This window comes from Zonotrichia albicollis, chromosome 8, assembly GCF_047830755.1.
Source record: "Zonotrichia albicollis isolate bZonAlb1 chromosome 8, bZonAlb1.hap1, whole genome shotgun sequence".
Taxonomy (NCBI): Eukaryota; Metazoa; Chordata; class Aves; order Passeriformes; family Passerellidae; genus Zonotrichia; species Zonotrichia albicollis.
Window position 1 is genome coordinate 28,322,404 of NC_133826.1, and position 20,918 is coordinate 28,343,321.

The 20,918-nt window shown below is 54.0% G+C and overlaps 1 protein-coding gene across 12 annotated transcripts in view; it reads left to right on the forward strand.

Moving 5' to 3' along the window:
- The window catches only part of CACNA1E (calcium voltage-gated channel subunit alpha1 E), a 147,124-nt gene that overhangs the window by 92,501 nt on the left and 33,705 nt on the right, over positions 1-20,918 (forward strand). For 9 of the 12 annotated variants that reach the window (XR_012581441.1, XM_074546404.1, XM_074546407.1 and 6 more), the window contains 18 exons: positions 3,645-3,760; positions 4,711-4,764; positions 5,097-5,222; positions 5,462-5,671; positions 7,574-7,686; positions 7,926-8,038; positions 8,157-8,288; positions 8,600-8,672; positions 9,025-9,142; positions 9,812-9,879; positions 11,450-11,547; positions 14,415-14,471; positions 15,706-16,290; positions 16,399-16,673; positions 17,273-17,432; positions 17,945-18,074; positions 18,554-18,613; positions 18,887-18,993. Coding sequence is in view for 11 of the 12 variants with exons in the window: in XM_074546404.1 (XP_074402505.1) it covers positions 3,645-3,760; positions 4,711-4,764; positions 5,097-5,222; positions 5,462-5,671; positions 7,574-7,686; positions 7,926-8,038; positions 8,157-8,288; positions 8,600-8,672; positions 9,025-9,142; positions 9,812-9,879; positions 11,450-11,547; positions 14,415-14,471; positions 15,706-16,290; positions 16,399-16,673; positions 17,273-17,432; positions 17,945-18,074; positions 18,554-18,613; positions 18,887-18,993 (2,595 nt within the window). In the remaining variant the exon portion in view is untranslated. The remainder of the gene's footprint in view (positions 1-3,644; positions 3,761-4,710; positions 4,765-5,096; positions 5,223-5,461; positions 5,672-7,573; positions 7,687-7,925; positions 8,039-8,156; positions 8,289-8,599; positions 8,673-9,024; positions 9,143-9,811; positions 9,880-11,449; positions 11,548-14,414; positions 14,472-15,705; positions 16,291-16,398; positions 16,674-17,272; positions 17,433-17,944; positions 18,075-18,553; positions 18,614-18,886; positions 18,994-20,918) is intronic. The other 3 variants (XM_074546412.1, XM_074546405.1, XM_074546411.1) reach the window with 1 other exon arrangement.

Here is a 20,918-nt window from a genome sequence, read left to right on the forward strand (position 1 = left end):
AAAAAATGGATTGCACTGTCTGTGATACTCTTTGCTCTTAACTTGTTTTTGGTTCTTGGTTTTCTTGTAATTCGTTGTTTGGGGTTTTTTCCTGTTTTCTTGTGTTTTGTTTTTGTTTTTTTCAAGAGGGGACCCATTTTTATGCCGGATGCTTCCGTGAGTGGTTCTCCCATTGAAACCAGACCTGGTTTTTCCAGTCCTTAGAGCAGATAACATGGGACTAAAACCTATCTCTCTCCTGGAGTGAGGGTGGCTGGGGGGCCTGGAGAGGGATGTGGCTGAGCAGGGTGCTGTGCCCAAGGGTCTCCTGCCAGGAGCAGAGATGCTCTCAGGCCACATGAGGGAAATTCCAAGGCTGTGGAGGAGAATTTGCAGGCAGAGGAGTGAAGCATCTGTTCTCCCATTGCCCCAACAGGCTGGGCACGGGTTGTGGGGGAATGGTGCCCTTGGGAGCAGGAGGGCAGATGGCACATTCACCCCCAAACCCCACCAGGGCCTTCAGCAATCACCTCTAGAGCTCTCTGAGTGTCTTTGGCTTCATGAGGCTGGGCAGAGAGGGCTGCAGTGACACAAGGTTGGCATCACAGATCTTGGCTGCCAGGGGTGGATGTTTTTGAGCTGGAGCCATTGGGATTTAGGGCCATAACACCCAAGTGGACAAGCAGAGGTGGAGACTGTGCAATCTGCTGGGTTGCTCTGAGCCCCCTTGCAGGGACCCTATGGGGAAACACCACCCAGGGCTCCTTGCAGGGCAGAATTTGGCCATCCCTGGTGATGTAACCCCAAGAAAGCAGGAGCAGAGCCTTCAATGGGAGACAGCACCCGCTCTCTGGGCGATGCCAGGCTGCCCTGCCTGTGACTTGGAGCCTTCCCAAGCGTTGTCAGTCACCATGGCTGGCCCTGTTCTCACTCACACACTGTATTATCTCTACCCGTTTGCTGCTGCAAATTGGCTCTGAGCAATCCTTGATCTGTCAGCATCGCCTACCCACTCTCAGATGTCACCAGCCCCCGCTGCTGCCCTGCTTGGGAACGTGTCTCTTGAAATGTAATAATTCATTAACTCGAGATTAACTTTTTTTTTATTCTCTCCCCCCTCCCCTTTCTGCCACCCTTTCCTCCTTCTAATGGACAAAAGCAATTAAGCTCCATTAGGGATCAAGTGAGTGGGAAGTGGCTCCCTCAGAGATGCTGCCACAGCTGCATGAACCCTGTCCCTGAGTGTGTGTGGCACCAGCCTCCTGTAAATTAGTGCTCTATGAGCAAAAGGGCTGCCTCAGGAAAAGGGGGAGAGTGCTGCTTGATGAGCACATTTTCCAATGCCCCCATTCCCCTCTGCAGGAAGAGGTGGCCTGAGGCTCAGCTGGTCCTTCTGGGTGGCTTCCACTGGAGGCACATGATGCTGGTTTCTCTTGCCATGCAGCACAAGGAGCTGGAGGACAGAGGGATGGGCAAGCAGGAGGCAGCAGAGAGTGGCCAGGCTCCCAGCTGACACATCAGGAGGATCTTCCCAAGTTCTCCCACAAGCTGAGAGAGCTGGGGTGTGATGGTGTTCACAGGGGTCTCAGGTTGAGGGAAGAGACGAGGATCTGACTCCATGTTTCAGAGGGCTTGATTTATTATTTTATGATATATATTACATTAAAACTATACTAAAAGAATAGAAGAAAGGATTTCATCAGAAGGCCAGCTAAGAATAGAATCAGAAGGAATGAATAACAAAGGTGCTGTCGGACTCTCTGTCCAAGCCAGCTGGGCTGTGATTGGTCATTAATTACAAACATCCAACATGGGCCAATCACAGATCCACCTGTTGCACTCCACAGCAGCACATAATCAATGTTTACATTTTGTTCCTGAGGCTTCTCAGCTTCTCAGGAGGAAAAGTCCTAAGGAAAGGATTTTCCATAAAAGATGTCTGTGACACTGGGGTTGTTCAGCCTGGAATGGAGAAAGCTCTGGGGAGACCTTAGAGCTCCTTCCAGAGCCTAAAGAGGCTCCAAAAGAGCTGGAGAGGGACTTTGGACAAGGCCATGTAGTTATAAGACAAGGGGAAATGGCTAGCCACTGACAGAGGGCAGGGTTGGATTAGATACTGGGGACAAATTCTGCCCTGTGAGGGTGGTGGGGCCCTGGCACAGGGTGCCCAGAAAAGTTGTGGTTTCCCCATCCTTGGAATGTTCAAGGCCAGGTTGGATGGGACTCTCAGCAGCCTGGGGTAGTTGAAGGTGTCCCTGTCCATGGCAAGGAATGTGATGGTCTTTAAGGCCCCTTCCAACCCAAATCACTCTAGGATTTGGTATCTATGGGGTCTGGGAAAAGTGCTGCCAAGGCTGCCGTGGAATTATGGCCCGTGGGGCAGAGCCGGGAGGACCAGAGGACAGGAAACTTCCCCATTGACTATGACTCCAAACAGCATTTCCTCATTCCTTGACATCCCAAATTTCCAAACAAAGGGTGGTGAGGGGTGGTTGCACAGCCAAAATGCTCCTGCCTTTCCTCCAGCTAGAGCAAGGAGGCATGGCATACCCAAAACTTCCAGTGCATTTCACTGTTGGCTGGAGAGGTCCTTCGTTCTCCCCCATCTCCTCCCACCCTCCTTCCCTTCACTTAGGCTGCTTTTTCTCTCCCTTGCCTTTTGTTTCCCCGCCCCGCTTCCCTGCCCCAGGAAGAAAGTCTCATTTCAGTGTGAAAGGCAGTGCTGGAGGGGGAGTCATTTGTCACTTAATGCCGGAGCGGCAGGAAACTGCACCTTCCTGGGGTGGAATGAAAAGCGCTTGGATTGTCTGGGGATCTTAAACAAGAGATGCAGGGAACATTCCGGGCTTTCCACACAAACACACTCACACACACACACATGCAGAAGCCCACACAGCATCAGGGTGTAATAGCTCAGCTGGGGTAATGCACTTGAACGCTCTCTGCAGCAGACAGAGCAGCTCTTTCCATTCTTTGGAATAGTTTTTCTTTTTCTGAGGCCTGAGATTGCTGCTGGTCTCTGGGGAGAGAGATGTTCCTCTCACAGAGAGAACAGTGCCATTTGCTCTTTGTAATCACGCTTCCCTCGGAGCATCCTGGGACTGGGAAGGGGCTGAGGGTATAGGATGGAGTTCTGTAGGTGCAGGGAGACTGTGCTGGTCATCACACCTGGACAGCTCTTGTGAGACCCTGACATCCAGAGGAGGACAGCCATGTCTCAAGTCCTGGGAGAATACTCCAAGGAGAGGCTAGAAAGGAAAAGGATTCAGAGGAGGAGGTGAAGGGAAGGGACAGGACATTCCCTCCTCCATCCCCTCAGTGCCTCCTCACAATGCCCTGTTTTTGTTCCCTGAAGGGACACACAGAAGCTGAGCTGGCTCTGGAGTTGGGTGGCACTGGGATCATCCTCCCTGAGTGGCAGCAGCTCCCAGCTGGAGCATGCAGGACTGAGAAACCAAGCAGGGTGTTTGTTCACATCCACCCAGTGTTGCTTTTCTCCTCCCTGATCCTTCACCCATCCTCTGGCCATGCTTTGGCTGGGGATACCCATGCACATCCCCAAAACCCACCTTGGTCCCTGCTTCCTGTGCCGTGGCTCCCCAGCCCCCTGGGCATCCTGCTGCCCCTCGGGCCTGCTCTCAGCCCTCCCTTCTGCCCTTCCCCAGGGAGTTTGCCAAAGAGAGAGAGCGCGTGGAGAACCGCCGAGCCTTCATGAAGCTGCGGCGGCAGCAGCAGATCGAGCGGGAGCTCAACGGCTACCGGGCGTGGATAGACAAAGCAGGTAGAGGATGGTGCCCAGGGACATCTGGGGGGACAACACACTGCTGCTCCTGTGGGGTGGTGGGGATGGAAAGGAACCCCTGAGTTCTGAAGTGTCCAAGGTGCTCAAGGTGATGTTGAGTGCATGGTGAGGTTGGTACCACCAGGCTGCAGGCAAGGACATCGCCAGCCTCCAGTGAGTCCTCATGCTCTGTGGCATGAAATCGTCACATTCTGTACACAAACACGCTGCATCTGCAGGGAGGCTGTGAGCAACAGGGCTGTCAGCTGTGCTCTGCCATGGTTTCCTCTCTCCCAGCGTTTGCTGGAGTCCCCTGCAGTGGTGGGCAGTGGGAAAGAAGAGCAGTCAACAGGGAGAAGGGTTTTCCAGTTAAATCTCCTCCTGGAGCCATCTGGAGGGGATGAACTTACTGGTTCCTGCCTCGGGGCTCCTGGACCTGGGCTGGGGGTGGTGGAAGTTCCAGGCTTCCTCCTGACACCAGGCATGACAGCCCGTGGGTGTTGGTTCCCAAACTGCCACAGCCCATGTCCTTGCTTGCTCCTCCTAGGAATGAGGCCAGTGCATTCAGCTCTGGGAAGGGAGGATTTACACTTTCATCCAGTGTTCAGACTTGTAAAAGATGGGTGTCTTCAAATGAGTCCTGAGCACCAGACGTCAGTTTTAGCCCTGGACTGGGTTGATTGAGCCCCAGACCTGCTTAGAGATTTCAACTTCTTCCATGAGCTGAATGGCAGTGGAGAGAGAAGGGCTGATCACAAGTAATTCTCTTTTCTGATGCAATGTTTGGTAGCTGACACTTGTCACCCTCCAGAATTTGCTTTTGGGCCCTTAACCAATACTTGGTAAGAGTTTGCAGAGCCAGCCTCTGGGGTGGGGGAAGTTCTTAAGTAGCAGGCAGTGACGTGTGACAGTGCCTTGTCTCCTGATGCTGAACTGTGTGTTTTGCGTAGAGGAAGTCATGCTGGCTGAAGAGAACAAAAATTCGGGGACCTCAGCCTTAGATGGTAAGACCAGCAATGCCCTTAAAATCTGCCTGCCCTTCCTTCTGCCTGCCTGGAGCTGGAGGCTCAGACCCTCCAGCTGTGATGGGGAGGCCCCAGTGGGGTCTGCAGCCCAAGAGAGGGGTGAGGGGAGGTGGATTGGTGCCCTAACTCCTGAGAGAGCATGGATGCTGTGTCTGATCCCACACAAGGGACAGCTCTGGAGTAGCATCACCTGGGTCCCTTTGTCCTGTTACCAGACCTGAGTTCTGACCACCAGGTCCTGATCCAACGGGCTGGCTATGGTTAGAGTTGGGCTACTGAGACTCCAACAGCTGTTCCTCTTGCCTTGCCAGTGCTCAGGAGAGCCACCATCAAGCGGAACCGCACGGATGCCATGTCGGGTGACGAGCACTGTGTCGACATCGCCTCCGTGGGCGAGCGGAGGCTGGCGCAGAGGAGACGTCTCAATCCAACCTTGGGTCAGTGCAGTCTGCAGCTTGTTCCCCCAAACCTCTGTCAGCTGGTTGGGTTCCCAGAGCCCCACCCATCGTGTGGAGTGTGTCACAAACCAGACATCTCTGCTAGTTTAGCAGCGAACCTCCTGCTGCCACATAAAACTTCTCTGGATGCGTTGCGCCCCATAAGAGCAATGTCCTGCCTCATATCACAGGAGAGGCTGGAGCATCCAACTCCTTGTTCCCCTTCTTTTTCCCTTTAGGCAACCCCTCAAGTAACTCTGGCCTCAAAGGTGCCAGGGTGGACGGTGCCTCCTACTTGCGGCACAAGGAGCGGCTGCTGCGCATCTCCGTGCGCCACATGGTCAAATCCCAGGTCTTCTACTGGATCGTCCTGAGCCTGGTGGCTCTCAACACTGCCTGCGTGGCCATTGTCCATCACAACCAGCCAGCCTGGCTCACCCACTTCCTCTGTGAGTGCCTGGCCTTGGTGTGGGTGGGAGAGCATTGCAGCACACTTATTGCCGGCTGGGGGCTCTTTACAAATCACAAATGGGACAGGACTGCTGGGAACGTGCCTTGAGCGGTTTGATTTTCCACCATCAGTCTCATTACTGGTTATGACAATGGCAAGATGCCACCAGCTCACATCTCAGGCAGCAGACAAAGAACTTAATGTTACAACTTACTTTATAAGTTTTCTGGCCAATCACACAAAGCAAAAGCATATTGACAGTAGTTCTGTCCAACCACTATAAAGCACAGGTACCTTTGGTTAAAAAATGCTTGCTTATTTTGAATACAATACCTGTTTGTAAGCCTTAAAACACAAGGCACAGAGCTCTATTGTTAAGCTTCAAACTTCCTAATATCTTGCTAGATAAACTTTTCTGTAGCTTAGAGAGTTATTCTAGCCAAGCGTTAATACACAGACCATTGTTGTATTTGTCCTTGCTTTTCTACTTTTTAAATAATTTTTCTGCTGACCTATCTCATGGCTGCTGCTTAGCTCTAATCAGTTTTACTGTCTCTGAGGCCTGCCTTTTGCAGCTTTTCCAAAACCCTCTGATTTTGTGGATTCCCACAATTCCCCCCTCTCTGTTCACCTAAAAAGAAACTTTCATAATCATGTCATTTATTACTTGCGTTTCATAGCCACAGTCCTGCTGGTGTGGAGCTGGGTGGGGAATAACCTCAGCTCCTCCATTGTTGATAACAAAGACCATGTAGAGGTGTTTAATTCAGCTTTGCCCTTGGCTCCATGGCCACTGAGGGATGTCTCAGCCTTGTGAGCAAACACGGAGGAGTTTTGCTGCCTCTGTGTCCTTCAGGTCTGACGTGTTTGTCATGAGAGAGAAACACTGCCAGTCCCTGTGGAGTTTATCCCAAAATTGTGAACATTGGTGATGGAAAGCTTGCTGGAGAACCACCTTTGAATGTGCACAAGCCATTGCTGGAAAGGTGTAAATTTGCAGGGATGAGACTGGTCATGGCAGAACGCCCTGGTTAAAATCCTTGTGCAGAGAGCATGGTGAGGGAATCCCAGGCTTGGAGATTCCCAGTTATGGAGCCTCCCTGAGCCCAGCATAGCCAGAGCACAAGGTCAGGTCTTGGAAGCACTGCATCTTTAAGGACACTACATCTTTAAGGTGTAGTGTCCTTAAAGGACACTGCAGCATGAGCTACTGCAGAGCAGCGTGGTCAGCCCCACATGTGTCACTCCTGAGCAGCTGCAGTGGGGACAGTGCTGCTTTCTCAGATGTGTTATTCTTCCTCACCTTGAAAATGTCCCTGTCAAGCCCCAGCTCTACCCAAATCTGCAGCAGTAGGCTCAGGCTTGCCAGGCTTCCAGCACGCTGCAGCGTGGTGTGGCAGCTGGTCGTGGTGAGAAGCATCTTCTGGGAAAGGTGAAGAGACAGGCTCTTGCCTGCTAAATGTTCATGAAATAGCTGGAAAGGCTTTTCAGTGGCTCTTGGCTGTTTGGGCCTGTTTCCCTGGCCGAATTCCAGCCATGCAATGATTTTAATCCAGGTTGATAATATTCCCCTCCAGTGTCCTGTGGTTGATGCCTTTGTAGGTTTAATGCCAAAGAGCTGCACTGCTCCGTGCTGGCCATGTCTGGTCCTGTCAATCCCCTGGGACACTGGTACCTCTTCCCTGAACGATTAACTCGTGGGCCTGATGCTCTGTTACATACAGAGGTTTAGCTCCACATGGATCAAATTCCCTCCTCCCAAATCCTGAGAGTTTAGGGATGCAGTGTGGTCCTTGACTTGTTCCATCTCTGTGGTGTGCTGGATGCTCAGCTGGTGGGTGCATGCAGCATGCTCCCACACACCTCAGTGCCTCCAGCACGCTTGGGTTTTGTCTTCCAGACTATGCAGAGTTCCTGTTTCTTGGGCTCTTCCTTCTGGAGATGTCCTTAAAGATGTACGGGATGGGGCCACGCCTTTACTTCCATTCTTCCTTCAACTGCTTCGACTGTGGGGTGAGCGGCCCCAGGGATGCTGGGGGTGTGGGGAAAGGTGTTTGGCAGGGCTCTGCAATGCAAGGCACCAAGGGGAAGATCGGGATGGCCCTCACAGTGGTCAGGGAGCACTTTCTGGCAGGACAGCCTGAGACACCAGGTCCTGGATGGGGTGGTGGGTGCCTCATCTTTGGGGATGTTAAAATTCCCTGCAGCAGCCCATCCTGAGTCTTTGACTTGTGGCTGTGTCTGCTTCTCAGGTCACAGTGGGAAGCATCTTCGAAGTGGTTTGGGCTATATTCAGACCAGGAACCTCTTTTGGGATCAGTGTCCTACGAGCTCTTCGTCTCCTGAGGATATTTAAAATAACCAAGTGAGTACCCAGCATCAGTGCCTGTTACCCTGTGTCAGACTGTGGCTGCAGCCCAGATCCAGTCCCTTCTGCTCTCCAGCATCACTGGCAGTGCTCCAGCAATATCTCTGTTTTCTAGGTACTGGGCATCCCTGAGGAATTTAGTGGTCTCACTGATGAGCTCCATGAAATCTATTATCAGTCTGCTCTTCCTCCTCTTCCTCTTCATTGTAGTATTTGCCCTGCTGGGAATGCAGCTGTTTGGAGGCAGGTATGTCATTTCAAGGCTGAGGAACAGGGGTTTCTTGGTGTTATAGCCAAGTGAGGACACCCTCTACAGGGGCCCAGCAAGACTGTACCTTCCCCCTCCATGTCCTCCCACACAAAAATCCCTGCTCAAGGGCTGCTTTTGGGCTGTGTGGGCTCTTCTAGCCAGGAGACCTTCTGGCTTCTGGTACCGAATGCTCAGGAGACCTTTCCTAGAGTGGGGAAAGGTCCTCCTAAAGACAAGAGAACTGGTAGCACAGCAGCAGTCAGGAGTTTGTTGACCTTAGTATTTCACCCACCTGGTTCCCTTTGCAGGTTTAATTTCATGGATGGGACTCCCTCGGCCAACTTTGACACCTTCCCTGCAGCCATCATGACAGTGTTCCAGGTAGGAGCTGGGCTGCCAGGAGACCCAAGCAAAGGGACTTGGCACCACCTGGTTTGTCCCCCATGGCTGGGAGGGGCTCTTTACACCAAACAAGCTCCCCTCTATCAGCTGTTGCTTCCTCCCTCTTCTGCACAACAAAGTGGATGGAAAGAGGTGGAAACTCTGTTCCAGAAGGTGAAGAGTTCCAAAACTCTTCTGAGGAGGCTTTGAATCCTCATCAGGGCGCAGTGGGATGTCCCTCAGGTGCTGCAGAGCTGGGCTATCCACTGCAGAGAGTCCCTGTATGTGCTGGCACAGATGTGCAGGGGATGGGCCGTGCAGGTGACAGAGCTGCTGCCTGGTGTCCCCGCAGATCCTGACGGGCGAGGACTGGAACGAGGTGATGTACAACGGCATCCGCTCGCAGGGAGGCGTGCGCTCAGGGATGTGGTCCTCCATCTACTTCATCGTCCTCACCTTGTTTGGGAACTGTATCCACCGGGCTGCTGGGCTTTCCATGCTGACAACCCCACCTCCTCATCCTCCCCGGGGGCATCCCCTTCACAGAATCCCAGAATCACCGAATAATGAGGTTGGAAGAGACCTCCAAGATCACCGAGTCCAACCCATGCCCTAACACCTCAACCAGACTGTAGCACCAAGTGCCATGTCCAGTCTTTTCTTAAACACATCCAGAGATGGTGATTCTACCACCTCCCTGGGAAGAGCATTCCAGTACTTTATTATTCTTTCTGTGAAAAACTTTTTCCTAATATCCAACCTACACCTTCCCTGATGTAGCTTGAGACTGTGTCCTCTGGTTCTGTCAGTGCTGCCTGGAGAAAGAGACCAACCCCAGCTGTCTGCAACCTCCCTTCAGGAAGGTGCAGACAGCAATAAGGTCACCTCTGAGCCTCCTCTTCTCCAGGCTAAACAGCCCCAGTTTCTCCAAACCTTAGTCATAGAAACGTCCTTCCCCTCCCAGCTGAGAGACACCCACCACGCACCTGTGGGTGCCCCAAGGGCAGAGAAGGAGCTGTGGGGAGGGGCACTGAGGGCTGTGGGATGGGTGAGGAGTTTGTGCCTCTGGCTGGGCTCCTTGGGAGCTGCAGATACACATGTCCTTAACACACGGCTTGTGCATCCTTAGCTGCTCTCAGATACTCTGCTGAACGTCTTCTTGGCCATCGCCGTGGACAACCTGGCCAACGCCCAGGAGCTCACCAAGGTTTGTTCCTGCTGCTCCTTCTCCCGGGGACAGAGTGGGGGCAAAGCCATTTAGGCTTTGATTTGGGAGAATGCTTAAACCTGCTGGTCTTTCCAGGAGCACCCACACTTCAAGTATGGCTTTATTTCTCCATTTAAACTCCCCAGCCCTGCTTGCCATCAGTCAGATGGAGATAACCCTCATCTCTTGGGTGGGACCTGATGTGGGGACTCTCATCTGCCCGAGCACTCTGGAGATGTGGAGTGGGAAACATTTTCCAGTGATGCCAGTATTTATTCCCCATTTGCCCACAGATGTGGGCAGGAGATGTGATTTAGGATGCAATTTAGGCTGGTGCTCGGCTGCTTTTAAGACCATGCTGGGGAATATTTGTGGAACTCGAAATTGTTGGGGTACCATCTGGGTAATGGTGAGCAGGAGAGAGCTGCAATGGTCAGTGCCACTCTTTGGAGCAAACCAGTGATCCTGTGGTGTCCAGATTTTTGTGGAGCTGGTGCTGTGGTGTCCCTGGGGCTTACTGGAGATTTCCAGATTTACCGGTGTAAATCTGACCGCAAAGGGGGCATGGTTTGCCTGAGGGGTGTGTGCCGGGGTCCTCCCACGGTGGGAGGGTGCAGATGGCACCTCCAGGGGAGCCCCACGGGTATCAGCAGCATCAATTAAGAGAGCGCTGAGTTTTTGAAAAGGCTGAATGCTCGCTAATGACTCCTAATGACATTCCTTGCTCGGGAGACACAGCCGTACTCATTAAAGCAATCCGGCTTCTGCCGGGGTCATTCATGGATGCCTTACCTCCCACTCGGTCTGGGGGATGCCAGTCTGGCCCCTGTGGCTGTGAAGGAGGGAGGGCCGAGCTGGTCTGTGCTGTCTGGGGTTGTCCCACAGTGCTCAACCCAGCTCATGCCTGGAGTGGGCTGGGTTCACTTTTGTGAGCAGCACTGGTGCCTTGGAGAAGATCTGGGGTAGTGGGGAACCTGCATCCCCACAGCACAAGGGAAAGAAAGTGCCTCTGGAAGTGATGCCTTAAAATTTTATATTTTTTCAAATCCTGTACTGCATTACTGCGCAACTCTAAACTCCATACCGAGTGTCAGCTGCTGTCTTCACAATTTGTTCAGACAAAACAATCCCTCTGGGCTGAAACTCAAGGACACCCTACAGCCTCAGGCCCCAAAAAGTATGAACAAAAGGTGAAATGGGGGGAGCAAACTGAGGGTAAATGACTTCATTACCTGAAGCTGTAATTGGAGGATTAACCCCTGATATGGAAATGGACAAAACTTATAATTGTCTAAAAGACTTGTGACCATTTTCCATCCTACGTGTAGCTGCTTTGTGAGGATTTTGGCTGCCCAAAGTGTGCCTATTGAAGGCCTTTAATAAATACTCACTTTATTCTCTTAACCTTGTTCTAGGCAGCCGCTCCAAGGCATCAGAAGTACCGATCCCCCTCAACCCCTCAAGCCTTGGCATCCAGGGTTGCCCTGCACATCCCTCACTGCTCCCAATGGCTGAATTTTCCCTCAGAATCCCAACACCCCACTGAGCAATGCCCCTCTTATCTCTGCAGGACGAGCAGGAGGAAGAGGAGGCCTTTAACCAGAAGCACGCCCTGCAGAAAGCCAAAGAAGTCAGCCCCATGTCTGCCCCAAACATGCCTGCTATCGAGTGAGTGACTCCCCAACACCCTCCTGGTGACCCCCCCTGAGCCCAGCCAGGCTCAGAAGGGCACAGAGCTGCAGCACAGCCTGGCCTGACTGGTTATGGGGGGCTGCCAACAAGAAAAAAGGGGTCCCCAAATGGGGCGAGTCCATCTTTGGGCATCTTCCTGAAGATGGATGGAGGTCTAGGAGTGTGCTCCCCATGAGCAGCAGGGCTTTTGGAGAGGTGGCAGCTCTCCAGGGAGCTCCTGAAATTGCACCCTCTACAACAAGCTGCAGCCTCAGTGCTTGGGCATGGCAAAAATATGCTAAAAGAGGCTTTCTGCCCCAAATATAGAGCTCAAGCACTCAGGGCTGATGGTAGGAGGCTGGGGGAGGAGGAAGGTATCTGGAGTTATTCTTGAGGAGGGATGATATTTGTTCCTGGGGAGTGTTTCTTCATGGCAGAGCTGCAGGAGAGCAGCCGGGGCTGGGGGAGAAGGGAGCAGTGGTGTCACAAATCTCCCTCGGGCTCCTTCCTTGGGAGCCAATGCAGTCAGGGAAGATGGAGCGGGTTTGTGAAACCATGTTTGATTGTTCAAAAATTTGATTTGGGTGCGAAAAAAAAAGCCCCAAACCACATAAACCTCCAGCATGGTGTTAAGAAGCCTTGTCTCTGCATTTCAGCAGGAGAAATCTCTGTTTTTTCCTTCCTAGCTGCCTTTTTTCTCTTTATTTTGCGGTGTCATATGGTCTAAATCACATAAAACTTTCAAAGTCAACATTGGAACGAGGCGTTTTGATTTGTTTCCCAAAACAGTACATTTCAGTACAGCTGAAGGGATTATTTTATTTTTTTCCTCCTCTTTTTTTTTTTTTTTTTTTTTATAGAATCCCTTCCCAGGGAGTTTTAGGTTTTGTTATGCTTTGAAACCCAGCCAAGCTTGTACAAGGCAGAATCTCTTTGCAGATTTGCTGAGAGAAACTGCTGTCTTCAGGAGAGGGCTGACCTGGGGGGGTCAGAGGCAGCCTTGGGAATGGCCCCCTCCCTGGTTTGGCAGTGGTGGGATGCTGTGGGATGCTGGTTTTAGGGGCAGCAGGAATGGGGTGTGCTTGTAATGCCTGCCTGACCCCCCAGCAGCCACAGATTTTACCCTGGATTGGGGCTGATGTTCATAAAAAATCTGTCTGCACAAGTACTAGGGGGGTTAGGGGAGAGGTGGTGGAGTGTATGCTGGCTCTGTTTCTGGATACCAGTGGGAATGAGTTGGATAAAGTGAGGGAATAGAGAGCTTTGGGCAGCAGGAGAGGCTGAGGAATGGACAGATAGGAGAGAGGAAGAGGGGGAGATGGAATATATTAGGGCAGTAAAGGATTTGCCCACACTGCACATCCCTGATACAGCTCTCTAAGTCATTGCCAGACAGAGCTGGTTGGAAAAACAGATCTTTTCAACCTTTCCTTGTTGTTCTGGTGGCGTGTAAGGGGAGCCACTGATATTCATGGGGCTTTTTTCCAGCTCCTCCCACTCACCAGGATGGACTGGGCTCAGGAGACGCCATGGGTTAGGCTTGATGATGTAGTCAGCCTCAGGTCTGGTGTGCTTTTGGTGGTGCTGAGCTTGTGGAGGGACAACACAGAGGTGGCCAGGGCAGAGCAGAGCTGGCCCAGATGGGCGCTCAGAGCCGGGCCCTGCCTTTGGTGGCTCCATTTCCTCGCAGGTACCTGGTGCATGCAGGCTGGCACGGGCATTCCTGCTGGCAACGTGGGCATGGATGGGTGTTCCCACATGGCCAGAGATGGTGTGGGAGCTCTGTATTTGCACAGCTGGGTGCAACTGGCTCGGGGCTGCCAGGTGGGCACTGCGCGCGTTGAACAATGCACCGGCATGCATTGGTGCTGGACGTGCTGCGTGGGTGTGTCTGGAGGCTCTGCAGATTATTGTGGGCATGCTGTGGGCGCTGGCAGCTCCAGCCCTGCCTCCAGCATGGCACTGAGGCCTCCCCACGCACGGGGATCCATGGAGACCATAAGCACTGGCATGACTGGAGCGGCTCTCCCGTGAGCTGGGAGGGCTGAGGTTGTTAGGCCTGGAGACCTTGGAGCTCCTTGAGAGAGCTGAAGAGGGATTTCTGACAAGGTGATTTTTTGATAAATGATAGGACAAGAGAGAATGCCTTCAAACTGTTGGGAAGTGAGCCTGCCAGAGCTCAAGAAGCATTTGGGCAGTGCTCTCAGGCACATGGTGGCATTCTTGGGATTGTCCTGTGCAGGGCTGGGAGCTGATTGAATGATCCTTGTAGGTCCCTTTGAGCTCAGGATGTTCTGTGTTTCTATGATTGTATATTCTCAGGGCATTGTTCTTGGAGCTGTGTGTATCTCAATCCTTTCTATGCTGAGGCAAAGGTTAATGCCTGGAATCTCAGCCTGCCAGCCCTGTTAACTTGCTCTGTGTGGGGGCTGCTCAGGTGGCAGCAGCTCTGTGGCATCTCAGCTTGGCCTTGTGCCTTGTGTTTGCTGGGGAAGTTCACGTTCCTCTCTGTGCTCCCAGGGCAGCAGCAGCTCATGCTGGTGGCTCTGAGCATCTCAGGGCTGGTTCGATGCATTGCTCCCGTGTTTCTTGGGAGAGGTGAATTTGGAGCAGTTTGAGACAGAGGTTAAGTATCCAAGGATGTCTCAGAGGCTCTGAAGGACTGGAGCCTGCACTGGCGTGGGGAAGGCTCCCAGGGAGCAGAGTGCCAGCTGGAGTGTGCCAGCTGTGACCAACGTGCCCGTGGGGGCTCACCGTGGATGCCCAGGGCCAGGAGGAGCCCTGCCCAGGGAGGGGGGACAGCTCTGTGCGCTGCCCACACGAGTGGAAGGAGGGGATTGAACCCGTTTGTTTTTCCTCCGCAGAAGAGACAGGCGGAGGAGACACCACATGTCGATGTGGGAGCCACGCAGCAGCCACCTGTATGTGGGCGGCGGGGGCGCGTGTCCGTCTGTGCCTCCTGTGCTGTCTGTGCGTCCGTCCGCGGGGCCGGGGCACGCTCCGCTCCCCTCGGGAGTGGGAATTCATTGTGTGTGTGTGTGTGCTGTATCCGTGTGCCCCGTTTTCCCCGCTGTGTGCGGATCCCCGTGCACAGTGCCACGGTGCCAGTGCCCGCCCGTGGCTCGCTGCCCGTGGGTTTGCAGTGGGGTGTGAGCAGTGCCCGTGCCCATCTGTGCTCCTGGGTGTTTTCCCTGTGCCGCGGGGGTGTTGGGAAGGGCACGTCTTGTCTTCTCCAGGATGTTGTTTTTACCATTATGCAGAGGTTTAGTGGTGTAGCCCAGAAGCCCAGTGCAGCTCCTTCCCCTCAAAATTGCTGCTCCTCAAGCCTCAGGGCTGGCTTTGTACCTGGGATGTGCTGGGAGAGAGGCGAGGAGAGCTCCCTGGGTGCAGCAAGAGGGCTTGGCCCGTATTTAAGGTGTCCACACAGGGGGAAGGTGGTCTCTGCCTGTCTGGGATAGGGCAAACCAGGACGCTGGCTGCTCCCAGAAGCTGTACATGCTGCCTGAAAGCTTCAGGGCAACAGCGAGGCTGCAGGAGCTGGTCACCCATCAGCCTGATGCATTCTGAAGGGATGCAAGCACACTCCCAGCACCAGAGGGACACTGACGAACCACCCAACTGTCTATAAACTTGGCCCTAGCCTTCCCCCTATGACTAACCACCCTCCTAACAGGACTGCAAAACCAACCCTCTGCTTTACTAGGCCACCTCCTACCAAAAGGTACCCCCACTCCACTAATCCTTGCCCTAATCCTAATCGAGACAACAAGTCTACTTATTTGCCCATTAGCACTGGGTTTATGCCTAACAGCCAACCTCACAGCAGGCCACCTTCTCATCCAACTCATCTCTACAGCCACAACAGCCCTGTTCTCCACAATACCAGCAGATTCACTCCTAACCTTACTAGTTCTCTTCTTACTAACTATCCTAGAGGTAGCAGTAGCAATAATCCAAGCCTGTGTTTTTGTACTCCTACTGAGCCTCTACCTACAAGAAAATATCTAATTCTCAATGGCACACCATTGAGCCTGTAACCCTGGCGGTGGTGCTTCCTTGTGCCTGGGGTTCCCAGATGAGATCCAGGGTGGGTGTTTCAGTGGGGGGACGCTGAGAGCAGCCGGGATGGTGACCCCTGGCCGTGCCCCGTTGCAGGCGGGAGCGGCGGCGGAGGCACCACATGTCGGTGTGGGAGCAGCGCACCAGCCAGCTTCGCCGGCACATGCAGATGTCCAGCCAGGAGGGCATCAACAAGGACGAGCCGCCCCTCATCAACCCCCACGCCAGCATCTTCCGCAGGAAGAGACCCGGGGAAGGAGTCACCCTGGAGAAATGCGCCGAGGAGCAGGGCAAGGCAGAGCGTGAGGGACCTGAGCAGCCGCTGCCAGGGGCCAACCCCGGCGGTGGAGAGGAGAGGACATCACCCCGGGCCAAGCGGGACATGTGGCAGCAGAAGTCTTGCCACGGGAACTGTGAGCCAGGAGAGCAGGACGGGGCAGGAGGCAGCGTGGAGGATAGGGCGAGGATGAGGCAGAGCCAGCGGCGCAGCCGGCACCGCAGAGCCCGCGTGGAGGGCAAGGAGACGGCTGGCATCCTGGGGAGCCGCTCGGCTAGCCAGGAGATGGGGCTGGAGGAGGCCAGCGCTGCCGAGGGGACACAGGATGGGGACCAGCGCGGGGACGTAGCTGCGACAGAGGCGCTGATTCCCGGGGAGCCAGAGGCGAGCGGGGAGTCCATCAGGTTGGTACCTGCAGAGGACATTTGCAATCCTCACAGCTCCTCAAATTCTCTCCATCTCCTGTCCCCATATCTTCTCACACCTCCTTTTCTCCCCTGTCCCTACTGCAGGACCAACGGGGTCCCTGTTGGCGACGCCGATCTGATTGGCTCTGCCAAGAGGGGCAGCCCCCCACACGTGGCAGCCGAGCTGTGCCAGGGGAGGGCGGGCACGCTGACGGAGCAGGAGTGCAGCAGCCCCGACACGAGCGAGCAGGCGCTGCTGGATCCCAGCCGCAGCGTGAGCCGCAGCGAGCCCGACCTGTCCTCCATCACCCCCAACACCGAGAAGGCCACCGAGAGCACGGCCATCATGATCGATGTGCACGACTCCGCTGTGGTACAGAGTGAGGACCCCTCTCTCTTTCCTGAGCCCCTCTCCCAGCCCTCGGGGACCCTGTGGGGGTGGAAAGCCGCTTGTGTGGGTTGTCCTGTCTGCATCCATCAGCTGGCAGGATCTCCGTGCTGCTCCTTGCAGCACCTCACCCCGGTTTTGCAGGGGGACCCAAACACCGATGCGCCAGCATCCCCTTTCTTACCTCTTCCCATCCACTCCTTCATCTGATCCATCATTTCTCACCACCCCTTCATCCAGTCCATCATTTCCCCTTCCTCTCTGCCTGGGCAAAACTCTGGCATTCCCTGTTTTTCCTGGAACATCTGTAGCCTCAGGCAGCTCACTGTCACTCAAACCCCTTAGCAGCGTCCTGGCTGTCAAGGTGAGCTGCTTTAAACAGTGTTATTAATTAACCAGCAAGGTGAAAAGTGGCCTTGTTAAACCCATTTTATCTGCTCCATGCCAGCAGCTGGTGTATTTTTTTCCTGCCTAGTCCCTCTCCCTGTGACAGCACAGGGATTCAGAGCAGGAATTCAGAGGGGGTTGGCAGGGACACCCCAGGGTGTTGTCTGGGTGCAAGGTCGGGCAAAGGCTCTCGCTTTCCTGCAGTTAGCAACAAGACAGACGGTGAAGCCAGCCCCTTAAAGGAGGCTGAGACCAAAGAGGACGAGGAAGAAATGGAGAAGAAGAAGAGGAAGAAGGAAAAGAGCGAGACGGGCAAAGCCATGGTGCCGCACAGCTCCATGTTCATCTTCAGCACCACCAACCCGTGAGATCTTTTTCACTCTGGGGCTGGGGAGGGCTGCAAGAAGAAGGACCCCCAGACATCACCAAAACCAGGGAATCCCTGTGAGAAGGGAGATGAGTGTCTCACTAACAGGCTTGATAAGCAGCCACAGAGCTCCCCAAGCCCCACATTGCTCTCTCTCTCTGTGGCATGGCTCTCTCCCACACTGCTGATTTCTAAACTGGGAATTTTTTTTTCTTGCTTGTTATATTTACCTGCAGTTTTCTGCTGCTCTGTAGCTCTTCCCCAGACCCAGCAGCCTGGAAGAGTAAGCACCCCAATTTCTTGGAGACTCTCCCTGCCTGGCTGTGGGGCTGAGACAGCTGAGGAGAGGGACCAACAAGCCCAAACACCTCTTGGGCTCCCTTCTTCTGCTCCTCAGGCTTTGCTGCCCATCTCCCCACCCTGGAAGGCGGCATGACAGGGTGGGCTTTGCACAAGGGCTGTGGCTGTGTCCTGCCAGGGGCTCACGGGTGGGGTGTGTGTCCCTGCAGGGTGAGGAGGGCCTGCCACTACATTGTGAACCTGCGCTACTTCGAGATGTGCATCCTGCTAGTGATCGCTGCCAGCAGCATCGCCCTCGCCGCCGAGGATCCCGTCCTCACCAACTCCGACCGCAACAAAGTGATTGCAACCCCCTCCTGCTCCCCCACCAGGGCAGGCAGGGCTCCTGCAGGGTTTGAGGGATCAGGGCAGCCCATGGTGGCACATGCATTGTGCTGTAGGATCTGATTTTTTCCCCATCACGTTCTGTTGTGAACTGTGGGAGTGACCCCCAGCTTCCCACACGTGGGGTTTAGAGCCTGGGGGGAGACCAACATACCTGGTCAGTTGTAGAGTGACTTGGACTGGGGAGATGCTGGTACTGGTGTGGGACGGGTGATCCTGGCTAGCAGTGTCATTTCCAAGCCATTTGCATGGGAATGGTTCCCTCCTGCCTGCACAGGCTGGGTTTGGGGCTGCCCTGAACTCTTAGGGACCAGGTTGGGTTTGGGACAAGCAAACCAGCCCCATTTTGCCCCAGAGCCAGGCAAGCTGCTGTGTCTGGGTGGGCAGAGTTTGCTCAGCAGCAGCTGCAGAGCACCTGTGCCCTCTGTCTGCAGGTGCTGAGGTATTTCGACTACGTCTTCACTGGTGTCTTCACCTTTGAGATGGTGATCAAGGTAAGAGCCCTGACAGGATGCAGCTATTTCCCTGGGAAATAGCTCAGTTCTGCAGTTCTGGTCCTAAATTTAGAAGGTGGAGACCTTAAAGTCTGGTTCTCAGCAGTGCTGGTCCAGAGTGCTCAGCACCTCCTTTATCAGCCCCGAGGCTTCCACAAAACACCAAGTCCTACAGCCAGGACTCTGGGATGTGTCTGCAGTGTCCCTGTCCCCCAGCTTGGTGTCTGAGCTGCTCATCCCCTGCCTGTTTTTCTCTCTGTATCTCCCCTCCAGATGATTGATCAGGGCTTGATCCTGCAGGATGGCTCCTACTTCCGAGACCTCTGGAACATCCTGGATTTCATCGTGGTGGTGGGAGCGCTGGTGGCTTTTGCCTTGGCGTAAGTGGCCCTTGTCCCTGTCAGCTCCATGCCTCCCCTGGGCTGGGCTGGGCTGGGAGAAGGGTGAAATTGTGTGTTATGGCTACTAGACTCTGATTTTGTTTTGTATTTTATTTCTGGTACAACTCCTGGCAGTGGTGTGTGGCTGTTCCAAAGATGTTTCTCCTGGTTTGGCAGAAGCTGATGAGAAAGCAGGCAGGGAGCAAGGCTAGGCAAGCTGGAGATGCTAGGAAGAAGTTTCTGGTGCAAGTGGGTTTGAAACAGAGCAGAAGGACTGTTAGAGACGGGGGAAATGGCCTAAAGGTGCCAGAGCTGGAGTTACACACCTGTCATGCATCTTGGGGTGCACAGAGACAGCAAAAGCTGCAGCCTGCAAGGTGGAGCTGCCCTCTGAACACATTTGTGCTGGAAATGGTAGCCCTGGCTGGTGACTTTTCCCTCTGGTCTGAGTGGGACATTGCTCTGGAGCCCTGCAGGAATGGAGATGAGGCTGGTGGGGTTTGTGCCATCATCTTCTGAGGCATCACAGAGAGGGCTCTGTGCTTGCCCTGCAGCATCCCCACTGAGCATTGCTTGGAGATTGGGCCCTGGCACTGAGCTTGTGGCACCTGTGGCTACTGGGGTGTGCCATGGAGGGCAGGAGCACGCAGGGATGAGTTTCCTGCTGCTCTGATGTGCCCTGTGCTGCTGGCTGGGGCAGGGGGTGCTGTGACAGCATTCACAGGGGTCTCAGGATGAGGGAAGAGATGAGGATCTGACTCCATGTTTCAGAAGGCTTGATTTATTATTTTATGATATACATTACAACTATACTAAAATAATAGAAGAAAAGGTTTCATCAGAAGGCCAGCTAAGAATAGAATAGGAAGGAATGATAACAAAGGTTTGTGGCTCAGACTCTCTGCTTGAGCTAGCTGGGCTGTCATTAGCCATTAATTACAAACATCTAACATGGACTAATCACAGATCTACTTGTTGCATTCCACAGCAACAGATAATCAATGTTTACATTTTGTTCCTGAGGCTTCCCAGCTTCTCAAGAAGAAAAATCCTGAAGAAAGGATTTTCCATAAAAAATGTCTGCAACAGGGTGCAGTGAGCTCAGGGAGGGATGTGTGGTGCCAAGGTGGTGCTGGCAGGGAAGGGGCACTCCCTGGTCCATCCCCAGGGCTCTGCTGCCCCGTTACAGAGACAGGAGCAGAGAGGAGAGGCTCAGGCTCCTTTGTCACGCTGTTGTTCTCTCTCTGTGCCTGTGACACTGGCAGCAGTGGCTGCTGACAGGGGAGGACGGGAGCCTTGGCCACAGCTCAGGTACCGTGGGGGGCTTCCTGGATGGATTACAGCCCATAATCCATCCCTCCCACCTCACCCTAGAAGGGCAGCAGCTCCTTCTCCTGGTTCTCACCCACTTGTGCCCCTCTGGCTCATTGCTTGTGCCTTCCTCATCCTCCTTACCCGGTGCTTCCAGCCCTGCTCTCTCCTTGGGAAGAGCACAGGAGAATTCAGCTCGCCCAGCACAGGGATGGAGCAGCCCCTGGGGAGGGCAGGGGGCTGAGCACAGACCCCAACATGGGGAAGGGGCTGGGGCAGGTTTGCTGCCTGGGGACAATGCTCTGAGCCTATGGGAGGCCACACAGGCCACCACAAAGGTGGATGGAGTATCTCCAGGACATGGCTGATCCCTGCTCTGCCAGGACAGCCCCTCAGCATCAGCAGCCTGAAGATGCATTGTTTGAGTAGGAGGACAAAGGAGCCTTTTCCTTCCAAGGCAACTTCCATCAAGAGTTTTGATGGCTGAAGGAGCACAGGTTGTTGGCTCAGCCTGCTCCCGGGTGGAGGGGTGTCTTCACCTGTGGTGTTTGTGAGAATCCCCAGGACAAGGTGAGAGATGAGGATTTGACTCCATGTTCTCAGAAGGCTGATAT